Consider the following 21750-nt stretch of genomic DNA (forward strand, 5'->3'; position numbering starts at 1 on the left):
AGCAAGAAGTAATAAATGAATCATTTCAACTTTGGGCATGGAGTTTAGGTGTTGTATTTGTACCATGCAACTACATAAACACAGAAAGAGCCAGTTAACCAATGAGTGGCAGGAATTAGAAGCAATGAGATGATCTAAAACATTTTAACACATTTTCCATATATTAGCCCTTCGACTAGTTGTGTTTTGCTTTCTTACAACAGCCACAAGTCAGTAAAAGTCCAAAAGGAAAGTTTGAGGTTTTACATTTCTGTTTGTGGTACAGGAAAAGGGTTACGATCTCAGTGGTTGATTCAGTGAAATAACATCTCTTTTATACACATCTGCCAAGCAAGTAGGGCGGTAGTTGGAAATACCCAATCTAAAGCATTAAAGATTTGCTGGCAAATAGCAAAGGCATTTTCTGCTGAGGAAAAAATGTTACATTGAGTAGTCACTTTGCGTGCTTAGGAGTTACAGTCAAATATCCAAACACTGTGGAGTTACAGTGCATTTATTATTTTGTCAAGTACTTAACACACTGGGAAGTGACTCTGCTGTATATTTCATGTCCACAAAGTCATGATAAGGAATTTACATAAGAAGATACTTGGCAATGGTAAGTGATGTTTTTAATATCATATTATTTGGGCATCATACTGTCAGCATTTTTTGTATGTAAATATGTATCATTTTCAAACTGTTTGTAATTCAGAAACTGAGAAGAGTAAACAGTCAAAAGGTTAACCTAGAGTGTTTACAATATAAACCTTAATGCTTTTGCTCACGCATCCAGTGTAATCAATGTCTTGTTTTTAAATGATATAGGAAATTTGAAATAATTATTGTTGTTTGATTATCAGTCTTATGACTTAAAGCAGAGATGCTGTGCATAGAAGTACCTTAATCTAGGACACTTCTGCTGTACCGGACAAGATTTCTTCTGGAAGAACATATATAAAAGCAGAGTGTACCAGGAACTTCTGTGAGATTGTAGCTTTCTGTAATTTTGAAGGCCTCTCTAAACCTGTTCCAAGAGAGAAAAAAGAAACAAAAGCATAATTAAATGATTCATTACTCAAATGCATTTTTAAATCTACAAAATCTCTCTCACTGGTAATTAATCTTCATAAATAAGAGAAAGGAACTAATTTCTAAACAGGATGTAGAAGAGAGAATACTTTTTTTTTTTTTCCTTTTTCTAAGTCCATTTTCTTCCCAAATTGTTTCTAACTTATCTGTTCATTTCAACTCTGCTGTGTAACTGCATGCTATATTCTTTAAATATTTTATTTCCATTTAAAGAAACAATATAGAAAAATATATTTCTCCATGAGAACTACATAGGGGGAATATCTAACCTCTGAAAACACATACACATTTCCAAACCAATTTAAAATTAAACATTAATATGATTATCCATCAGCAGCTCAGAGCACGGTTCCAAGCAAGATGTCCAAATGCACTATTTACTTGAATCTCTGTATGCGCTAGCCTATACAGGAAATCAGTAAATTGGTCCAGAATCTCAGCCTCAAAGGGAATACGTATTTGTTTAGTCATATACTATAAATAACATCTGTAGACTCGGAACCCTGCCAGCATTATTAATGCACTGTTTGCTTAATAGTGCCCTTTATTATGAGCCTCATTAGGAACTGATTCATATGCTATGAGCCTACAGAAAAAACACGCAGGCTAGTATAACGTGTATCTATTAACGAGGCATTGCCCATCCTGGCTGTGCACCCTTGCTGAGGAGCTGGTGCACTCCACGCTGAGCAAACACCTCCTGCAAGGAGCCCCTGGGGAGAGGCAGTCAGCGCGGGAGAGCTTCTTGCCRCTCTCCCTGCCGACAGGACCGCCGCTGTCCCGGCAGAGGTGGGACCAGCACGCTCCCCTCTGCCCCCATCACCCCGTCCTGCAGCTGTGAACAGACGACATAAAGCTGCAGGGCTGTCAAATTGCTGAAATTTTTGCTGGGGCACTGAACCTGCAGACCATGGCCTCTCTTCATCACTTTTACAGCTCTTTGCTGTAAGAGATCATCAAGGATATGATCTGCTGCTTTTACTTGCCTAGTGTTTTTATAATCTAACAGTATTATGCCCTGTTTATTACAGCATAAAATCTACTCTATAGTGTAAAATAACTTATATGCTTCTCTGCTACAATGTTTCTGGAATTAACTCATGGAACAAACTTGGCATGTGATGTATTCCGCATAACATGAGATGTGTCGATGTAGGACAGAGTTAATGACACAAGTAAATGCTTACTGTTTTCTAAGAATTGTTAACTTTGGTCTCCACTGCATTAAAAAGGTGTCTTATAGTACTTTTCATCAAAGAAATCCCTACACTTCTGAAAAATGTGAGAGCTATCAGCTCATTTTCATTGATGAGGAATGTGATTTAGGGACAGGGAAATTAACTTAGATAAGCTCAAAGCAAGAGGTCACTATCAGAGCTGGAAGACCTCCAGTGCTCTGTCCAAAAATGGGCTAGCAGAGATTGCTGTTGCCTTATATCTGAGTGGTGTGTATCAGATGTGGCTGGCAATGCTCAGTTATATGCAAGCCATTGCCCCAAATTAACAGTGAACGTAAACTGATACTGTCAAATCCTTAACACTTTTTTCCTCTGACTATTTTTTATGAGTTGCTGCATTTGGCGTTCCTTGTTTTGTTCAAGAATAGGAAAAATGCTGTTTTAAAGCTCCTGTGCTTACATGCAACCCCCAAAAGTTTGGATATTCTTATCTCTGGAATAATTGAATCAAACCTTTCAAGATTCACTCCATGAATTAAAAGGCAAGATTTATAATCAGCTTAAAAGCTGTTGAAGAAAAAACAAAGAAAATCAGACTGGAAATCCTGGGTTATGATGCTGGTTGCATGGTTGGCTTAGAACCTGATTTTGAACCATCACCTGGAACTAAAATTCCAGAAGAGGCTGTTTCTTTTGGGGGAAGTCTAATCTGAGATAATGGATTTAGTTACTGATTCTTCTGGAGATCTTCTCTGGATTCCTACTCAAAAAATGTGCATCCATGAGTAAAGGGCCCTTGAAAACGTGACCTCTCTGAGCACATTTCTAGTGGCAGGTATCCTGTGGCTGCCCTCAGGACCAGGACTACTGTCACCACTGACTAGGGCACATAATACTGTGTAAGCCTTAACACGCCATTTTACATACTCCCAGATATACTGGCATCTTGTTAATACCCAGACATCCTTTCCARATGGTCTACTCACAAGACAACCTTGTGGTCAGGATGCAGACAAACTCCAGCAAAATCCAATCTTAYAGCTGCTCTTGTCTCCTCCATCAGTTGCAATATAAATACAGCATCTGTTATCCGGGTTGTACCTTCTTCTACATGTTGTATGGATTAAGGTATCCCTTCCTTCTCCTAATGCTATGGAGCTCAGTTAATTACTGTCTGGTAGCCTTGGGCAACTGGTACTGTAGAAATAATAGTTATTTTTTCAGTGTTTGAACTGAGGTCATCACAAAAATACAAAACCTATCAAATATCAGGTCAYGCAATACAGTTTTATGACACCCTTCCTTCCCTTATTAATCTTCACAAAAATGCTAGGGAAGTGATCAGGGGTCCTTACTATGCCATAACAGTAATACTAAGGCTCTTGGACAAATATAGAAATAAATGCAAGTGAGTATCATAACACAGTAATGTTTAAAAACAATGGTAACTTACCAGTGGAACAAACTATCCGAGGATAGAGCAAGTTATTCAGGACTGGAGGAATAATATCTTTACATTCAGATTTGATGCTTATTTTCACAGATACACTTTATCTGGAGCAGAATTTATTGCTATCACTACAGGAATTACAGGTTAAAATTTTCCCTTTGTCAGGTGGGTCAAACTAGCTAATTGGAACCATCTCTTCTGGGTTTAAAAACTGATTCTGCAGGAAAAAAGAATACAAGGTCAGAAACCCTCRGCTAAGTTCTCCCCGTCACTAACTCGGAGCTATTCAACATTAGATACTGCTTGGAAGATGTGAGCCGATCTCAAAATGTGGGAGAAAAGCCAGCTCCCAGATGCCAAAGCTGACCCCAGCACAGTCTGTCACACCTACAGGTGGGGTATCGCTGGGTCCCATGGAGCACCAGAGGCATTGCACTCTGCATCTTCCCTGCAAACTCTTATGTGACAGACAATACTGTTTCACCCAAGAGGAGCCTGTAAGCTAATCTTGTCTCACCTTGCTGTTAATTATAATACTAGTGAGTAACGTACGTGGTAAGCATGATTAATCAGGTTAGTTTAGAAGCTATAGAAACTGTAGAAGTTAAGAGCAAGACGGCTGCCACTGGAGCTTTATCCTGTTATCTTCAACACCACAAATAAAACCCATCCATTCARTTTCATTCTGCTTGTCATAGACTTGAGATAAAGCAAGCAGCAGAAATGTGCAGGGTCTTCAAGATCCATTTAGTGCAGAGAAGAAGCAGCTGAATTAAGTAGCTTTGCCTCCACCAGCCACCTGGAATGACAGATACTCAGAAGTAGCTGCTACTAAAGCCTTGCAGCTGAAATGACAACTGCTCCCATAAATGCAGTCAATTTAGCTTATTCAGGCACAGATATGTAAGAGAAAGATATTGCATAATTCCCCACCAAACATTGGCTTAGAAAAACCAAAAAACTCAGCATCTGAGATGGAATCATGCATGCTACCAGTGAGATGCTAAAGGCTAACATGTCACTGACTCCAGTGAGATTGAGATCAGGCCTTACAAAGTGGTGTCTGAGACTCTAAAATATGGAACCAGTTCTACCACTAGTACTCAGATGGACTATAATATATTAATCTTTTCAGTATTTGCATGCATTCTTATCAGTCTGTTTAAGGAGTAAAAGACTATGYGGTACAAAGAAATATGATAGAATCCAACCTTGAACTCACATTAAAATGTAAAACCAATAATTCTAAATGCCTCTCTTATACTAAAGCCATTTAAAAATACAGAAAAGATTTTCCTGTGATTTTCATAAACAGGGTAAGTTAATTTTTCTTTTGCTCTTTATTTTTTCCCTGATAAATCATAGTGTTGGCAATTGAWAATTCCCCTTTCATTCAATCTAAAGGGCCCCTTATTTCAGCCTACAGTTCAGGGGAATATAAATCAAGAGGAATGCAAAGTCAGATGAAAAAGGAACATTATGTGTCTGGAAATGTAGAATAAAGAGGTAAAGTCATGACTTTTTAAAATATTGGTTTAAAATCAGAATGACACTATATAGGAGAGCTCACATGATTTTTTTTTTTTTTTTTACTACTCTGGTGCTGCAGTAAGTTATAAACTTTATACTGGACAATGGCTTTGAAAAATTAATAGACCTTGCCTCCAGTACCCAGATACTTAGCAACTTCATAGTTCAGACAAATATTCTCTAGTGTTTTTCTAAGCCTAGCATAATTACTTACACATGGTCTACAGACAGAGTACAAAAATATTAAAATAATAAACAATCAGAAATACTTTGTTAAAAGAGCATCATGCTTGCTGTAGTTCACATACCGTACCATGGCTACACACAGCAATGCTCTTCACGCTGCCAGTGCTGTATTTTTTCAATCACACCAGCTCCTCACGCAATATTTCTGCAGATCACTTATGCTACTTTTTTGCACCCCAAATATTGTATGCATATAATAACAACAAGCAGTGACACCGGAACAAGTTCAGTAATCATGCAGAGTGTGAGTGCACATTATGCAACACARACAACATATTTAGGAAAACAAGTTTTAGGAACTTGTCTTCATAGGAAGACAACTCACTGAGAAACAGTCTAGACTGTCTAGACAGCTGCAGAACTAGATACCATTATAAAAGAGTCAGGTGAAAAATGTTCACAAAAGGAAGTGGATTTTTGAAAAAGGACCTGAAGAGAGGATCCAAGCATACAAAAAGAAGCATAAAGCTGAGAGACGGGAAGAGGCAGAAGAAAAGTTCAAAATAGCTGAGGAACAGAGGGTGATACCAATAGAGCGATCAATGTATAGAGATCAATGACAAAAGGACTCTACAAAGACTTGMAGATCAGGATATTTTTCTTAGTACAATAACTGAAAAAAAATTTAGAGACAGCAAATTTAAAACAATTACAAGCAAGTACATTTTCATGTAACACACGAAACTCGTTGCCTCTGGATACTCTTGCAATCAAAATTTAATGGGAGACAGAAAAGGATAAATTATAGTTACATTACACGGGATTCATTTCATCTTTAGAAGAAAAAAACATGCCTTCACGCTTCCTTCCAGAAGCTAGGTACTAAGTGATGACAGAAATCAGAAAGAGATTTACCTAATTTGACATAATGCAATACTTATCCCTTATGGGCAGTTTGCAGCTTCTGCTAAAAACAAGACTATCCAATCATAATGTAAAAAGCCTCAGCAATTTTGGAATACACACAAAACTTGAGAGTGCCAGCCTACCCTAAGCAAGAAGGTGCCRGGAGGAAACTCTTCCTGAAAGTAAGCTCTCTCTCAATTGCTTTTTTGCAAGGTAATTCTTTTGAAGCAATAGCTTCTGGACACTGCTAGAGAAGGACACTGCACTGTGTTTATAAGTGTGCCAGTTCCTATGTTGCTATGTTTGGATGGATGGAAGGGCAGAGTGGAAGCTGCAAAACCCAAGGCACAGATGACTAATCCAGTCCTGGCTTAGCAGCAATGAGGGGATGACTGTCTTCTGCAACATAACTTGTTGTCTGGAATATGGGAACATGTGAAAATTGTCACTGTGTTTAAGGCACAAATACGTCATTGGTTTGCTTTAAGGACAGGACAAAAACGAGAACATCTCTCTCCATTATGAATACATGGAGTATTTGGAGTTGGGTGGAGATTGGAACTGGGACTAAGATCCACCATTAGATTTGCTTCGCCCAGTACTAATGTATTTAAGTTTGCACGCTCCTTTTCAGGGAAAGGTTTTCACTAGTAGCAACATGCAAAACATTTAGTACTGAATTAGTCTGTATATTTGTGCTCCAGAATCTATCTTTGGACTTGGAAAATAATTTGGGAGAATGATGGATCATTTCCTTTATCTGCTATGGCTCCAGATACGTCCTGCTTTTAGTCAGGTAAAAGAGAACAATTGTTATAAAAAATTAGTCCAGTGACTGCTCTATGTTTATTCCCCATCTCCAATAGAGACTAACTCCACATGTCAGAAAAAAGTGTCCATTAAGGGGTAACTATGACCCCATCCCAGGACAGACATACCACCCTACCTGTGAACAGTAGAGTTTGACTTTTATTCTGAAGCAAGAGCTGCTACCCTTTAAACATGTTATTCCCTTTAACTGCAGATACTGATTTCATCTACTCACCTCTTGGGGCGAAATTTGTGTGCCACTGAAACCAAAGGCAAAATAGCTAACTTCAGAGGGCTCGTGATTTCTGCTCTCTTCTTGTTATACACATCAGTTATGCTGTAGATTGAATTTCCTTTTATTTGCTTGAACTCATTTGTTTCTGCTACATTCTTCTGTTCCTGTTCCTTTCATCAAAAGACAGTAAGGGAACTCAGCTGATTTTCCTTATATTGCCTATTAATTCATAAAACTCTCTCAAGGCAGCTCTTTTCTGTAAAAGAGAGTCCACACCATTTCAATCTTTTCATACAGAATTCCAGCCTCTGATCAGTGATCAGTGCCCTTTCTGGTATGAYGTCTTTGAGCTAAGTAATGAAAACTGACCACAAGATCCAGTATCAAAGCATACCACTACTACAACACAGCAGGCACAGCAGAGTTTCTCTCTCCCTCTCCTTTTTCCATATGTTTTTTCTGTTCACCACTGGGCACTGACAATTACTGTACAGAGAAGACAAAAAAAACTGCAAAAGGTTAGAGTGAAACATCATGAAAAACAGTCCCTCCTTGTGATATTTGTGTTTCTGCTGCTAGCCTTGGCAGAAGTCCGGATTCTACATGAACAAAACTCCCAAAGGCTTAAGGACTGCAGAATTCAGCCCATAGTCAGGAAGTGCAATAACATGTGACAATGGGAAGAAATTAAAATAATAATAATAAAAAAAAGCTTTCSAATGCTTCTGAGCTTCCAACTCAATCAGTTTGGATCAAAACTCAGGGACTGTTAAGATTTTGTGTGAGTGAATTCTCTATTGCTAACCAAAAGCATGTGTATGTATGTTACTGTGCAAGACAGTTAAGCAGTAAACAGTATGTGACTTTGTTTTCTCAATGATATTTCATTTTACAGTACTAGCACTGTAAAATCCCAATTTACATATCAGGCCACTGTCCTCTCTTTTCAAATACACTGATAAATTGTTTCAAAAAAAAACACAAAATCAGCTCCCAGATTCTCCTTCTTTCCAGGAAAGCTACTTGATATCCAGTGTTCACTACTCAGTGCCAAAACATGGTTCATCTACAAAATTAGAATTTAAAATAGTATTGTAATGTTCCATCTTTACTATCATTCAGTGATCTAGGTTAAAACTAGGTCCTTTATATTAGATGTCCTTTGGCTACCTGATATCCGGAAAAGTTACTGGTTGAGAAAGCAATACTGAATTCTCTTCTTTTTCTAAACACTTAAAACATAAATTAGCCACAATTATATTATCAGGGACAGAGGATTTCAGTGCTACTGTAGATGATGTACYGTGCAGAGCAAGCTTTGCTTTTTGTCCCAGTAAGACCCTCTCATGGGGCAGATGTTTGTCTTCACAGGGCAGATTTTATCTAGAGGCCACAGGAGACCAATAAACATGAGACCACGCCAGCATTTTAAACCCATTTTATACCTTCTTTTTCTCTCTCGTGAGTTTAGTGACAGACCAGTAAAATGAGCATCTTAGAGCCACCGAACACATAGAGGGTAGCAGGTGTCTAAGCCTAGGGTCTCTCTTGTTGACCATTTCCAAGACCAGACAGGACCAGGTGTAAAATTCACATTTCTATTTACATTTTCCAGAAAAAGTATACGATTTATAGGTTGTGACAAAACTCCGAAGAGGCCTCCCTATTTCAATAAACCAATATTAATTGTTTCAGAGACAATACCTTTTGCTTGGGAACTTTTTTTTTCTTTTTTTAATTTACAAACTCCTTATGTATCTTGTGCCTACCTTACRCTTAAAGCAGTCACGGAAATTCACTGAGAGAAACTAGGTTTCTGAAGCAAGATTGTGACTTGCCAGTRTGTGAGCAGAACTCAGGACTGACAGGCGAGGAAAGAGCAGCTCTGTGTTAGATGAAAACCAGCTGATCATGCTTAGGGATGTGGCAGAAAGGTGGCTGACTGCTCCCACCAGCACTGGTCAATGCAGCTAACCAGTGCTGGTTGGGAGAGGTTGCCACAATAGCAGACTGTGAACCCTTTACCCTGCAGAAAAAGAAAGACTTAACAGAGGGAACTGAGAATCCAAAGCATAGTTCCCATTACCTGGGATGCACCACAGAAAGTGTAACAACTTACCAGGTCTTTGATCATTTTGGATCACTAAGTTATAATCCAGTCCATAAGGAGGTGAGTGTAAAGCATTAGTAGGCTGAAGAGACCATGCCATTTCAAGGGCTTGGCATTCAAATGTGGCTGCTATTATTTTTTGCTCCCGGAACAGAAGTAGCCTATGAAAGTCTTATTAGCTTAACACTTAAAATATCTGCTGAAAATTACGAGGAACATGCTGGCCGCCTCGGCCTCCAGCAGGAAATCCTGCACTTGATTAGCACGGATTTTCCTCCCCCTCACAGCAAGCCTAACATCCCTGCACCCCACCAATCCTAGGACCAGAGAGTGATGGGTAAAAACAAATGACACAAACTCCTTAAACGGTCTTGTCTTCCTTGGGTAGCTGGAAGCTTGCTGGAAACAGTTTCCCCAATACTGCATCCCACTGCTTTTGTTTATCTATCCTTGCTGACATTTTCTTCAATTAGGAAACAATAGCTCTGTTCCAATGTACTGAGCAGAATTACTGAAACTGAGTCACGTGGTATCATGAGGGTGTGTTTTCAATTATTCACTCTGTCTTTTTTTGCCAGGCCTATGAAGAGGAACAGCCTTCTGCAGAAGTCAGGTTTGTCTGCCTCGCTGTTGTAAGTTCCTCCTTTTGAATCTTTATTTTACAATAGGTATAGGATTTTTTTTTTAAACAGTAAATCCAACTCTTCAAAAGTGCCTTGCTCTATTAGAAAATTTCCAGATCGCTAGTTCTTCTTATTGCCTGGGAATCCTAGACATCTGCACTAGTTCAGTGTAATAGTATTCCTCAGTAATGAATATGGCAAAGATCACAAGATCTAGATTAAAATGGGATGCAAGATATCATGCTGTTAGCACTTAGTAATATAAAGCTTGTCTTGTTCTTGCTAGTAAAGAACAGATCTAACTCTCCTACTGCCTGTTTAACAGCAGAGTATTACCATTCAATCTGGGAGCTACACCAAATTATTTACATCTTGTAAATGCTCAGTTTAACAACCAACCAAAAATCTGAACCAAATGAGCACAGCTCAAATTATGTATTTTGTTTGCAGAAGACAGTTTGAGTTAGGGCTTTTTAAACTTAAAGTTGGAAAAATAAAGCTTGGAGGAAAAAAAAAGAAAATGAGAAAGAACATTTGGTTTGCATTACAAACCACAGACAACTTCCATCAGGCGCACTGGAGGTATAGGAATGGCAAGAGAAAATGACAAGCAGTGAGTGCTCTGAAGAGAAAAGATGAATGGCTTGGAGAATTGACTTTGAAGTAATTGTCCATGCCCACAATACCTTGAATTAAATTTTGTRGAAGATGGCAATGAATCATAAAACTTCTCTGGCACTTGTGATGCTGTTTTCTTTGTAAATTGACATTTCAGGATATTTGTATTGGGAAACTTATGGACTGTGATTTTGGTCTCTCCTGTATTTCTGTCACTTAAGCATCCCTGAATCAGAAGCTCTGGAAAGGATGCAGCCTTAGTTAAGACTTGGGCTGTGATATAATACTTAGAGCAAGTATTTAACTGGAAGTTAGCAGGTCTACTGGGTTTATTTTCAGCTCAGCAACTGGCTTGGTTTGAGATACTAAGTAAGTCATTCAGGGTTAAATTTGGTCTTTGAGAGGTGGTTGAGCTCTGGGGGGATGGAGGGAAGGGGAAGGGAGCTGATGTGACAGGGCAGAAAATGTATTCTCTCTGCATAAGGCAGAATTCCTCAGGAGGCATTGCAAGGAGGGTGGGATGGTAGAGTGCACTTAACTGTGTTTTCTTCACTGTTTCAACAGGTGCTTCTATGTAGTCCCTGCATCCCAGATGCTTAACATTAGTTAGAGAGGCATCTTTTGGAGCATTTAGTACTAATGGTAATGTTCCCTCTCAAGCTTAGCAGCTTCAGGTAGACTGAGATGAAGGACATCTCTGCCCTTYATTCTAGCATACCAGTCTCCAGAGGGACATATATCAGTGATTAWACTACCTAGTCTTCTGCTCACCCATGTGCTTAATGGCTCTATTTAATTCTCTTTCTTAGGGGACATAAGAGTGCAGTTAATTTTTGTACGACACTGAAATCCTTGAATGAAAAGTGCTTTTCCTTCTAACTCCTCCCCCTCTCCCCCATAGGTAAAGTTGTTTAGGTCTGCATGTACATTTTGGACTCATTTCTGACATTGTAATTGCTAGTATCTAACTGGGATTACCAGAAACACAGAAGAAGCAATAGTCTCCATGCAGACTTTCAAATGATGCACATTGCACAGACCTGTGGCAAGTTAGCTCTGCTGCTTTCTATCAAGATGCTGGGGGGAGGTATTTGCATAAGTTACTCCAACATGTCAGCAAGGTGTGAAGTTCTCCTCGTCCTATCCATCATATTGCTTTTTCAAGAGCATTCTGTTTTAATAGGACAGATTTCGTTTTTCCCTTCCTCTAAAATACCTTCACATACATGAAAAGCAACCTCAAGCTTTACAAGATTAACTTCTTAATACACTGGGACTCTAACAGGGATTTCCCWACTCAAAATCCACAATTAGGTGAATGCATAATAAAATATTCTAAATTTTTGGGCTAGCCAAAACACTTTAAATGGTCAATTTTAGCAAAATACAAACAAAAAAAATCCCAGACCTTGAAAGTCCCTATATATTTGTAGGATAAGTGTCAGTCAGCTTTTAACTAATACAAAGTAATCAACAGAAAAGCATAAGACAAATTGCAAACTTGTGACACTAAATTTCATCAATAACAATTCCTTATTTCAGAATTATGTCTCAAAATTATTATTATAATGTGATACGTAGCACTTTTCATCTCTGTACCTCAAAATAACTTACAGAGCAGAGGTTCTGAAAAGTAGCTTCTCTCAATTGCACAGAAAGAGATRAATGCTTGTGAAATAAGACTCAAAGTGAACGACAAAGTCTATGTGGCAAAGCTGAACTCAATGTCATCCCTTTCCCCCAGTCTCTCTGGCCTCTGTATCCTTACACATAGGTTTAGACGTCCTTTCATTCAGTGTGCACTGTGTCACACAAAGGGAGCGTGGCTGGTGGCTGTGCTGCCGGGCACTCCTCCATCGACACTGGGGCTGCATTTGCCCATGGTGAAAAATCCTGTTGCTTTTCGTAAGAGGCTAATCTGAAAAAAGAAAGAAAAAAAAAGAAACATGGGACCTAGAACATGCTGTGTACTAAAAAGAATGGAGGAGAAAATGCTAGTTCAATTTAACCCTTTGCTCATGCCAGGGAGCTAGTGGGAGTGCACAGTGCACTGGGAGCCTGGTGAGATTAGTTCCAGTATTCCCAGCCAGGAGGGTTAGACTCTCCCACAACAGAGAGTAGACACTCCTGAAGACACACAGGACAGGGACAGCACACCCACCAGTTCTGTTGAATTTGACATGTTCTCCCAAAACTTTCAAACTTTAACRTTGCCATGGAGTAGTGTTCTGCTGGGAAACCCAAGGAGCTCCAGTGCTCAGGACRTGAGTTGTGGGAAGCATTGGGGATTTTGTTCAAGAAGAGAGACATTAAGAAGAAGGGCGATATTGGGACTGGTATGACAGAAAATAAGTTATCTTTGAACTTTTACAGGAGTATCACTTACCAAAAACACCAGAAAGGACTGCATAAACTAACATACTTCTCCCTGGCAGATAAAGGGACCTATTTGCTCCACCTGAAAAAGCTACATGCAAAATCTGTGTTTTACAAATCCAGACAAACTCAGATACATGCTTAACTGTGCACTTCTCAAGGAATGTCACAAAGTTCTTTCAGAAAGGTACTCACTGAAAATTATTTATAATCTGTTGCTGTTTTTCTTCAAAGTTTGGTTGGTCTCCATGGTTATTTGTATAAGGGGGAAAAAAGAGAAAAATATAATCTTGAGAATTTATTCTATGATGGATCTGGCTTGGTTAGAACTCACAGGCCTGTGTTTCTTTGCTGTGACTGTGAGGAGACCTTAAAAAATCTGCCTTCTACCATTTTTATATCAGCAGTGGCATTTTATGTAGAAAGTGAATATATAYCTACCTAATTCTATATAGAGAAACAGAAAAAAAAATCTAGTTTATAGCATTAAGGGGAAAAAAGATACCATGTGCTATATACTTAAAGAATCTCTTTTCAAATTACATAGGTTTCCAATTTTTATAACACCTACAGCCTTCTRTGATTTATGCAAATCCTTCAGTTTCAACAGACATTGCTTCTAGAATGACAGCATATATTATTAATTAAATATTATCCTATGTTAAGAGAATACAAAAGCTTCGATAATGAAAATGATAATCAAAACTAAGTGAGAAAGTCAAAACAATTCATTTAGACTCCCTCGTGTTGATTTGTTCTCCAGGACTGACACATACCTAACAAAATATTTCTATAAAACTACTTGTTCTAAAAGCAAGTAGAAACATTTTTAACAAAACTCCCCTTTGTTATTTTAACATACTCATTACTTTACTCATTTTACAAAAGCTCTAACTTTTGCCTTTTTTTTTGTACAGCCTGTCTTCCATTTTCTCTTAATTTGATATGCTGAACCACACACTGAAACAAACCATTTCTTTAATGGACCACTTTTTTGATTGATGTATGGAGCTGTATTCTTTTATAGAGTTCGATTCCTAATCAGATATTCACATCTAAAGTGCTTCAATGGATCTCTCTGTTGCTGTTAAATGYACAGTCTTAAGTGAGTTCTGGTTTGCAAAGGTACGAGTTTTATAGCAGCCTGACATTCTTTACTCTCTCATGGCTAAGATCTACTTTTGCTAAACCACTTACAAATCAGATGTGCCAGGCAGAGAACTTAACCCTGACAATTTGATTAATCTTGTTTGAATTATAGCGGTTTCATGAATCAAACTTCAGAGGAACCTCCTCTTTCCAAATAACATTAGGAGGATAGAATAATGCTTTTAAGTATCTTCCTTTTCAATTTGGGATTTCAACATGCAAATTCAGCAGAAGCCAAAAGGAAGTGACACAATGGAAGCATCAAAAACATTTATTAAAAGCACTCCATCGTGCTTGGGGAGCAGGGTAAAAGAATGAAAAGGTGAAGGAGAATTTAGTAGAGCACTGCACAGAAACAGAATTAGCAAGTCATGAGATACCACGTGGCTGTTAGCAGACTGAAAGGCTCTGTTGATTCGATTTATTCATTAGGGCTTTTCAGTAGTGTAGGTTATTAAGTGGGAGAAAGTGGGGTATATTACAACTCACTTTTTATATTTCCTTTCCTGGAGAATATTTAGCTTCAGAGAAGCAGAGAAAGTTATTGAAAGTATCATGCCACATAAATGGGAGAACGATAGGAAAAAGAGCAGCATCACTAGCTCTCTGAAGATGGATCGCAAGAGCAACGCTGGGAACAGGAAGTCAAGAAAGTTTCGCTCTATTTCAAGATCACTTATACTTTGCAATGCCAAAAACAGTGACGATGGGTCAAGTCCAGATGAGAAATGCCCTGAATCTTTTGAGATTTCTACCAATTGGGGTCAAGAGGATTTTGACTGCTGTTCTAGAACACAACTACCATACACATCAGAAACAGAAGACAGCCCACCTGATCCTCCACATGTAATCACCAACATGGTCCAGTCCAAAGCTGTGGCAAATGAAAACTGCAACAACATGAGGAGAAAGTTATTTGTCAAGGTAGGCAACTTGGTGTAGTTTATTGTTATGTTTCCCATTATAGAAGGTCCTGAATGGATTAATTCATATTTCTCAGGAGCACAGGATTCTACTTTTTTTTTTTTTTTTTTTTTTTTTTTTTTTTTTTTTTTTTTTTTTNTTTTTTGTCAGAGCTTATGAGCTTGCAATGTTCCTGCTCCGTACAAACAGCATGAAAATGTATTAGCCTCCCTGCTATGCACTTGCAGTCTACTGATTGATGCTCCACTGAAATCAGTGACTCCTAGGCCACTCTTGGTGCATTCAGACCAGCACAGCTGGCACTTTCTACCTGCACTATAGCTATTTATCTCAAAATATAAAGCTGTCACTATAGTACCAGGCATTTATAAGCAGTAATACTGTGAGATCTCACAAGCTATGCAAGAATGAATTGTGTTAATACTATGAAAGAGAGGAGATTCAGCAGACAGAAGCTCTTTCTCTCTAATTCAGGAAGGAGATGGTGGTAGCTCTATACCACTAGAGATGTCAATGTCTCTTGAGAGGTGAGAGCAAAACTCTAACAGCCTCAATATTACAACATTATTTTTTAATCAAGAAATAAGTATTTTTACTGTAAAGCTCTGACCATTTTCCAGTGTGAGCAATGTATTCTAGATGTCTTTAGAAAGTTCCTTCTCAGTGAGATACCGTAATTCTTCACTTTCTCTCTATCTGTTGTTGTGATGTGTGTGAGCTTCACCCCCAATCGGACCTCACTGCAGGTGTGACATGACTGTTAACACTGTGTCCTTCTGGCACACAGACCGTGTCTGTAACCAATAAAACAGTTCCTAGAGGAAAGACTTGAAATAAACACATGGTTATTACTTACCAGAGCAAACAGTGGCTTGTGTGAAGGACTCCTTCACATAAAACAGAATACATAAGAAAAATATCTTTTACATATCTTTGATAGAAATTGCCTAAAACTAGATCTTGACACCTAAAGACTCCACGGCAAAGTGGTACTGAAAATCTGAATCTCCCCTTACTCCTTCAGTTTCTTGGTAGTGACCACAGCATGCAGCACAAAATTGTAAAGACTGCAGCAGGACAGCGTTCTGGATGTGAGGCATTTCAGCCCTGCCAAAGCCATAACACAAGGACAGAAAAGGGCCAACTTTCTCTTGCATTTTGACAGAAAACATAAACACCTGAAACAGACCCAAGACCCAAAATACACTGGTCATCTGGAAAACCACACTGCCTCCTCCCCTCTGGAAACTGTCCTCATGCATTCTGCTGATTTCTTTGTGAGAGTGAAGAAGAGGCTGGCCTCTGTGGAGTTGAAGTGCCTCCTTAGATGACTGTCAGCTGCCACAATCTACTCGCTTGCATACCTCCAAAATATGCTGAGTTCCAATAACGGTTGTGATCCAAATCCATACAAAACTCTTCAGTATCTTACTGCAGAAAGGAAGTTTAGATCATTTGTGCTTTAATAGTTGGCAGATAGCTCAAAGAGGCATCTAGGGAACAGGGTATGTCTCATAACTAATGCCAGTGTGCAGACTAATGCAACTGTGGAAGGTATAAATCCTCTCCTCAGGCTGAAGTGTCAGTGCCACAGAACAGGATGGGTTAGGAGCCTGGATGGATGGTGACATAAATCAGCAACCCAAGCCCTTACAGCAGCGCTTGGTTTGCTTATTGGCACTGTAACCCAGGGCACATTAAATTTCTTCTCCAGAGCTCTGATAACAATACGAACCCCTTCTGATACTACCTGCTAATTTTCCATACCTTTCAGAGGCATGTATCAGTGATTCTAAAAGGTTTTATCTCAGCTAAGTAGGATAAATGTTGCTAAAAGCTACATCAGCCTTACCTTGTACCACTGTTGCTGAGCTTTGCCGTACATTATGAAAGGACTGATCACTGTCTTCCATATGACACAAGCCTGCCATACCAACCTTCCTGTGTACCATGCATTTTAGAGAGCTTAAGCTCAAAACTTCTCTCTTTGAGAAAGAAATCAACGAGCATTCTCTAAGCCCCACTGTACCTCTTCATCYCTATGTGCCGCTTTGAAAATCCATGATGTGCAACTCAGAGCTGAAAAGCCCCTATCTTTGTTCAAGAAAATTGATTCAATTTTCTTCCATGGTTTCACTGAGGATATTCTGCTATTCTGCCTTCCAGCTCCTGTAACCCTAAAAATGATTCTAAAGGTGATAACAGCATTCACAGAACTGAACAACTTCATTTTTGCTGAAATACTAGAAGGGAAGAAAAACATTTAAGAGTTTCACATAATTTAATGCTCATTGTACATCTCTGCTCTAAAGTTAAGGGGAAATTCGGAACATCAGTCTTCCAAATACTAGTTTGTCTCTTCCGTACAAACATGTAGGTATCTCTCTGAGCTGCACTGTCAACGATGCAGAAGTCACCACTGCATAAACCATGAACAAATCACACAATGTTTCATGACTCCTGCAAGCGTACTAAAAGCACATTTTCCCAATTCCAAAACCTTTAGGATCCCAAAGAATAATCCTAGGCCCATTACTAGTCTAACAGTCTGAGAAACTAGGTGCTTTTTAGAACAGAGAGATAAGAGTCAAGAGAAGATTTTTTGAAGACAGGACATCTATGCATCGTAACAGCAATTCCTTTCACTTCATTTGAGAATTAGAGACTCTTCACCAGAAACTGTTACTATAGCCACTGAGGGAAACATTATGGCACAAGCACAACCCATACTAAACCCCAGAGAATCCCCACAGAAACATTCCATTCCCATTGCCCTAACTGCGGCAAAAACTTTGAGCTGGAACTCAGATCTTATTAGACACCAGAGAATTTTGTAGGGCTGAAATCCATACGAAACCAGGTTTGGTTCCTCTTTTCACCAAACTGTGCATAGAGCTTCACTGATTGGGTTGGGACTGCAAAGTGATGTAGCTGTTTCCCCTGTCTTCTGACCTGTAGTACAGTACTGGCACATATGAGGGGACTGCAACCTTATATTTGGCTAAATTTGACTCTCTTAAGGAATATTACCAAAGTTAGCTCCCTTGATGCACAGAAACCTAACTTGCACCAATGTGCATGTTTTTGTTTGTAACCAAAGCATCCATAGCCAATGGTTGCTATACTACCAAAGTGGGCTGAGAATGGACAATATTTAGTTGTGAGGCTGCCTACCACATTTACTGTGATGATTTACAGCTTTATTAGGAGACAACAAGTCATGTGGACACTACTGGATACTCGAGTTCAGTTCACAATCATATGTTCTGGAGAACTTCTTTTCTGTCTATTGTGAAGAATTTGACAAGAGAAACTGCTCAGTAGCTTTTCCAGGATTCAAACCCAGGAACTGTGTATTGTGTTATGGTCTCAGGATGGGTCATTTGCTCTTCTAAAAAATAAAAACATTTTGATGTAAAATCAAAGGCAAAGTCTTCAGAAAAGGTTCTGAAATTCTTTTTAAGAGACTGATTTAAACCTTTTGTCTTTCAAGAAGGAATGTACAATGTACTATCGGAGCCCAAGACTTTGCAAATTGTGATCATGATTTTCTGAATTCCTATTAGCTWGCAACACTCAGAGATCTTTGTAGTTAGTTGGACATGTGTTTTAAAGAACTGCTGAATCAGTGAAGAATAAAGAAAGAAGAAAGAAATTGCAGTATATGATAGCTGGTGTACCTGCTGCACCAACACAACAAACTCTGTGGAAAATAGCTTTGCCTGCTCATGTCACTAGGAAGTCYCAGGCTACACCAATTGTAGGGAGAGAGAACAGGACTAGAAAATATCAACTCACATTCTTCAGAGAACAGCTTTCTCTTCTGGGGTTGAGTGCTGCTTCCGGGAGTACTCCATTATGGTCTGTGGTTTCTCACTGCACCACCGATAACCCTGGAAAGCRTAGATAATTACCTTCCAGAGGGGCTGGCAGACAGGGTGAAAAACCATCTAGAATCAATTGTAACAGGGAAGGGCTGTCTTTTTATACAAACATTGGATCCAAATGGATCTAACTGCATGGCTCCACTCAGTTTTAGAAACATCTCTATCATCACTTCCCTTGGCATCTGACCGCCTGTCTCAAGCAGGAAAAAAGCAAAAGGTCATTCTCTCCCTTGGCCATCACCAGAATGTATTTTTGTTAACTTGGCTTCATGCAAGAGCCTGTTATCTGGCCCTTTGGTACGAGGACAAGTGTTATGGCAACAGACTGTAATGTCTCAAACACGAGCCTATGGGTAGGATAGAAAAACAAAGCCAGAGGAAAGACTGCATTTATTTAGGCATTTACGTGTTTGCCTCTCCTCTTCTATTTGTTCTCTCTCTCTGCACTCCCTGCCTCCTTGCTTCTGTGACATCAGGGTCAYGTTACTCTCTGAACAAGTTGGGAAAGAGGGTATATTATATAAAGACAGCGTGTGCTGCAAAAATGTGGGCTGGGGCAAAGGTTCCCAGAAAAACATACCAAAGCCCCGATGATGGGTAAAAAGGTCTCTCTGTAACATCTGTTGTGCTGAGCTGTCTATGTAGAGTAGAATCTGAATCCCATGCCCTGCTTCTTGCATCATCCAAAGGCTCTCTGGCTTCTACCGTTTTATTAATTGCAAAGAGAATTTGCTGCTGGGAAAATGATAAATTGTATCTACTAAAAATATTTTGAAAGGACCAAGGAATCAGCTGGGGCACATCGGAATCAGCAGAGTCATATCAATTTGTGCCAGAGGGACTCTAGCCCTCTCTTTCTTACAACTAATGCAGAAAAAAGTACTTCTTGAAAAAAATCCCAAAAGGCTGTACCTCTCTGAATCTTGGAAATCTGAACCATTTCAAAGTCAGGAGGCTAGAAAAGCCAGAAGTTTAAATTCACTATTGTACTGTTGTTAGATATTTTTTTTTGCCTTTTTTAAAACAACAGTCAATCAGTTTATTGTCATACGCTTAGTTAACTGAGTCAAAGACCTTACTTGAACTAGCCTTGTATAACACTTTACCTCATTTCAGACAATCTAACTACTGTGTCTTATGTTAAGAGTGCATAAAAGGTTTTTAGTTTTCCACAGATGCCATGGTTACCCTTATTTCAAAACAACATCTGGAACGAGATGTTTTCAGACGGGACTCTCGGCTAGAAAGGTCTAAATATCTGCAATAGCAGATAGAAAAACATCCTCAGAAGCTCTACATTTAGTGTGAAAAAAGGGGTGAGGGTGTGGAGCTGGTCTGAACTTGGAGATTACTTTTCCAGAATGAAACACATGAAAAATTAATTTACTCTCACCTGTAACACAAATGCATTCGAGAGGGCTCTTGAGCTCCACCTTTGATTTTAATCTTTCAGCGAAGCAGATCCAGTTTACATACAAATTTTGTTCATAATGCACTCCCACAGACTTTTTTCATTTTACCTTCAGGTTGATGGGTATAATGCAAATACAAGCTTCCCCAGTCTTGACGTATTGGGTTGCAAAGCCTCTTAACAGCTAAGGTATTTTATTTGCTGGCAACCAATATGCATTTAAACATATGTTCCAATAATGAGTTGGTAAGTTTGACCTGGAATCCACCTGCCCACACACAAAACCTGCCAACCTTATTTTAACAAATTTTCTGCATTTGCTAAGTTCAAGGCTATAAATCATCTTGCAAAATCAGTAGGATACGTTAAAAGGGAGGAAGATGCAAAGCAAATAATGTCTCTACTTTTGGAACCATTAGCAATATTCCTATGTATAAAATAATAAGTAAGACAGGAAATAAAAGACGTTAAAGAAAAAAACCCAATGTAATGAGCTACTGGCACATAAATTGGTCAAATGTTTATTTTTCTAAAGAACAGCTTTTATTAATTTTCTATCATGTTGCAATAACTTGGATGTGAATACAGTGATCTATATCCAGGACTCAAAAAGTACAGATGCTGACAACATACAGATATTTACTACATGTCTCTCCAGCCCAATAATTTTTTTTCTTTTAAAAAGTAATTTGCATAAATGAGTTTCAAAAGTGACTGACAGATACAGCTTATCTGAAATGTAGCCCAACTTAGTAAGATGACTACAGATTTAAACAAAATTTGTGTTTGTTCTCAAGATTTTTCTGTAACATACAATGGATTTAACTTCTACCTTCCTTCTGACTAAATAAATGCATGCAACTGATGGCTGTTAGAAGGAATATTTGAGTCTTATCCATGTCCTTTCACATGTATGTTCCAATACAACCCGGAATTTCCAGCCTGGCAGGAGTCCCATTGTACAAAACACAACATCTCCCCTAAAGAACATGCATGACACACTGTTCCTGCAAGGGAAAATCTCACAGCCAAACCCACTGCACCTCTGCGACCTCCTGTGAAACTGATGAGAGCCAAATAACCGTGGGACAATTAATAATTAAGACTTTTATAAACACTATGAATGGAGAACCTGCACATTGTGAACAAACTATTAGAAGGGTGTGAGCATGACAGTGGTCTTCACTGAGATGACCTGGAGACAGTCTGTAAAGGCCCACTGATGAGTTAAAAAAGAAAAGAAAACAAAACAAAATGAAGTGCGGTGAACAACTATGTTAAGGGGA

General features: G+C 38.9%; 1 protein-coding gene across 4 annotated transcripts in view; it reads left to right on the forward strand.

The window, feature by feature from the left end:
* The first annotated feature begins 522 nt into the window (after positions 1-522).
* IL16 (interleukin 16) overlaps positions 523-21750 on the forward strand; it is a 46233-nt gene continuing 25005 nt past the window's right edge. For 2 of the 4 annotated variants that reach the window (XM_085308727.1, XM_085308729.1), the window contains exons 1-2: positions 12548-13280; positions 14764-15166. In XM_085308727.1, the coding sequence (XP_085164853.1) occupies positions 13189-13280; positions 14764-15166 (495 nt within the window). In that variant the 5' untranslated portion in view covers positions 12548-13188. Of the gene's footprint in view, positions 599-10054; positions 10109-12547; positions 13281-14754; positions 15167-21750 lie in introns of those variants that run through there. The other 2 variants (XM_085308730.1, XM_085308728.1) reach the window with 2 other exon arrangements.

This window comes from Rhea americana, unplaced genomic scaffold (assembly GCF_003343005.1).
Source record: "Rhea americana isolate MKP2758 unplaced genomic scaffold, rheAme1 scaffold_28, whole genome shotgun sequence".
NCBI lineage: Eukaryota > Metazoa > Chordata > Aves > Rheiformes > Rheidae > Rhea > Rhea americana.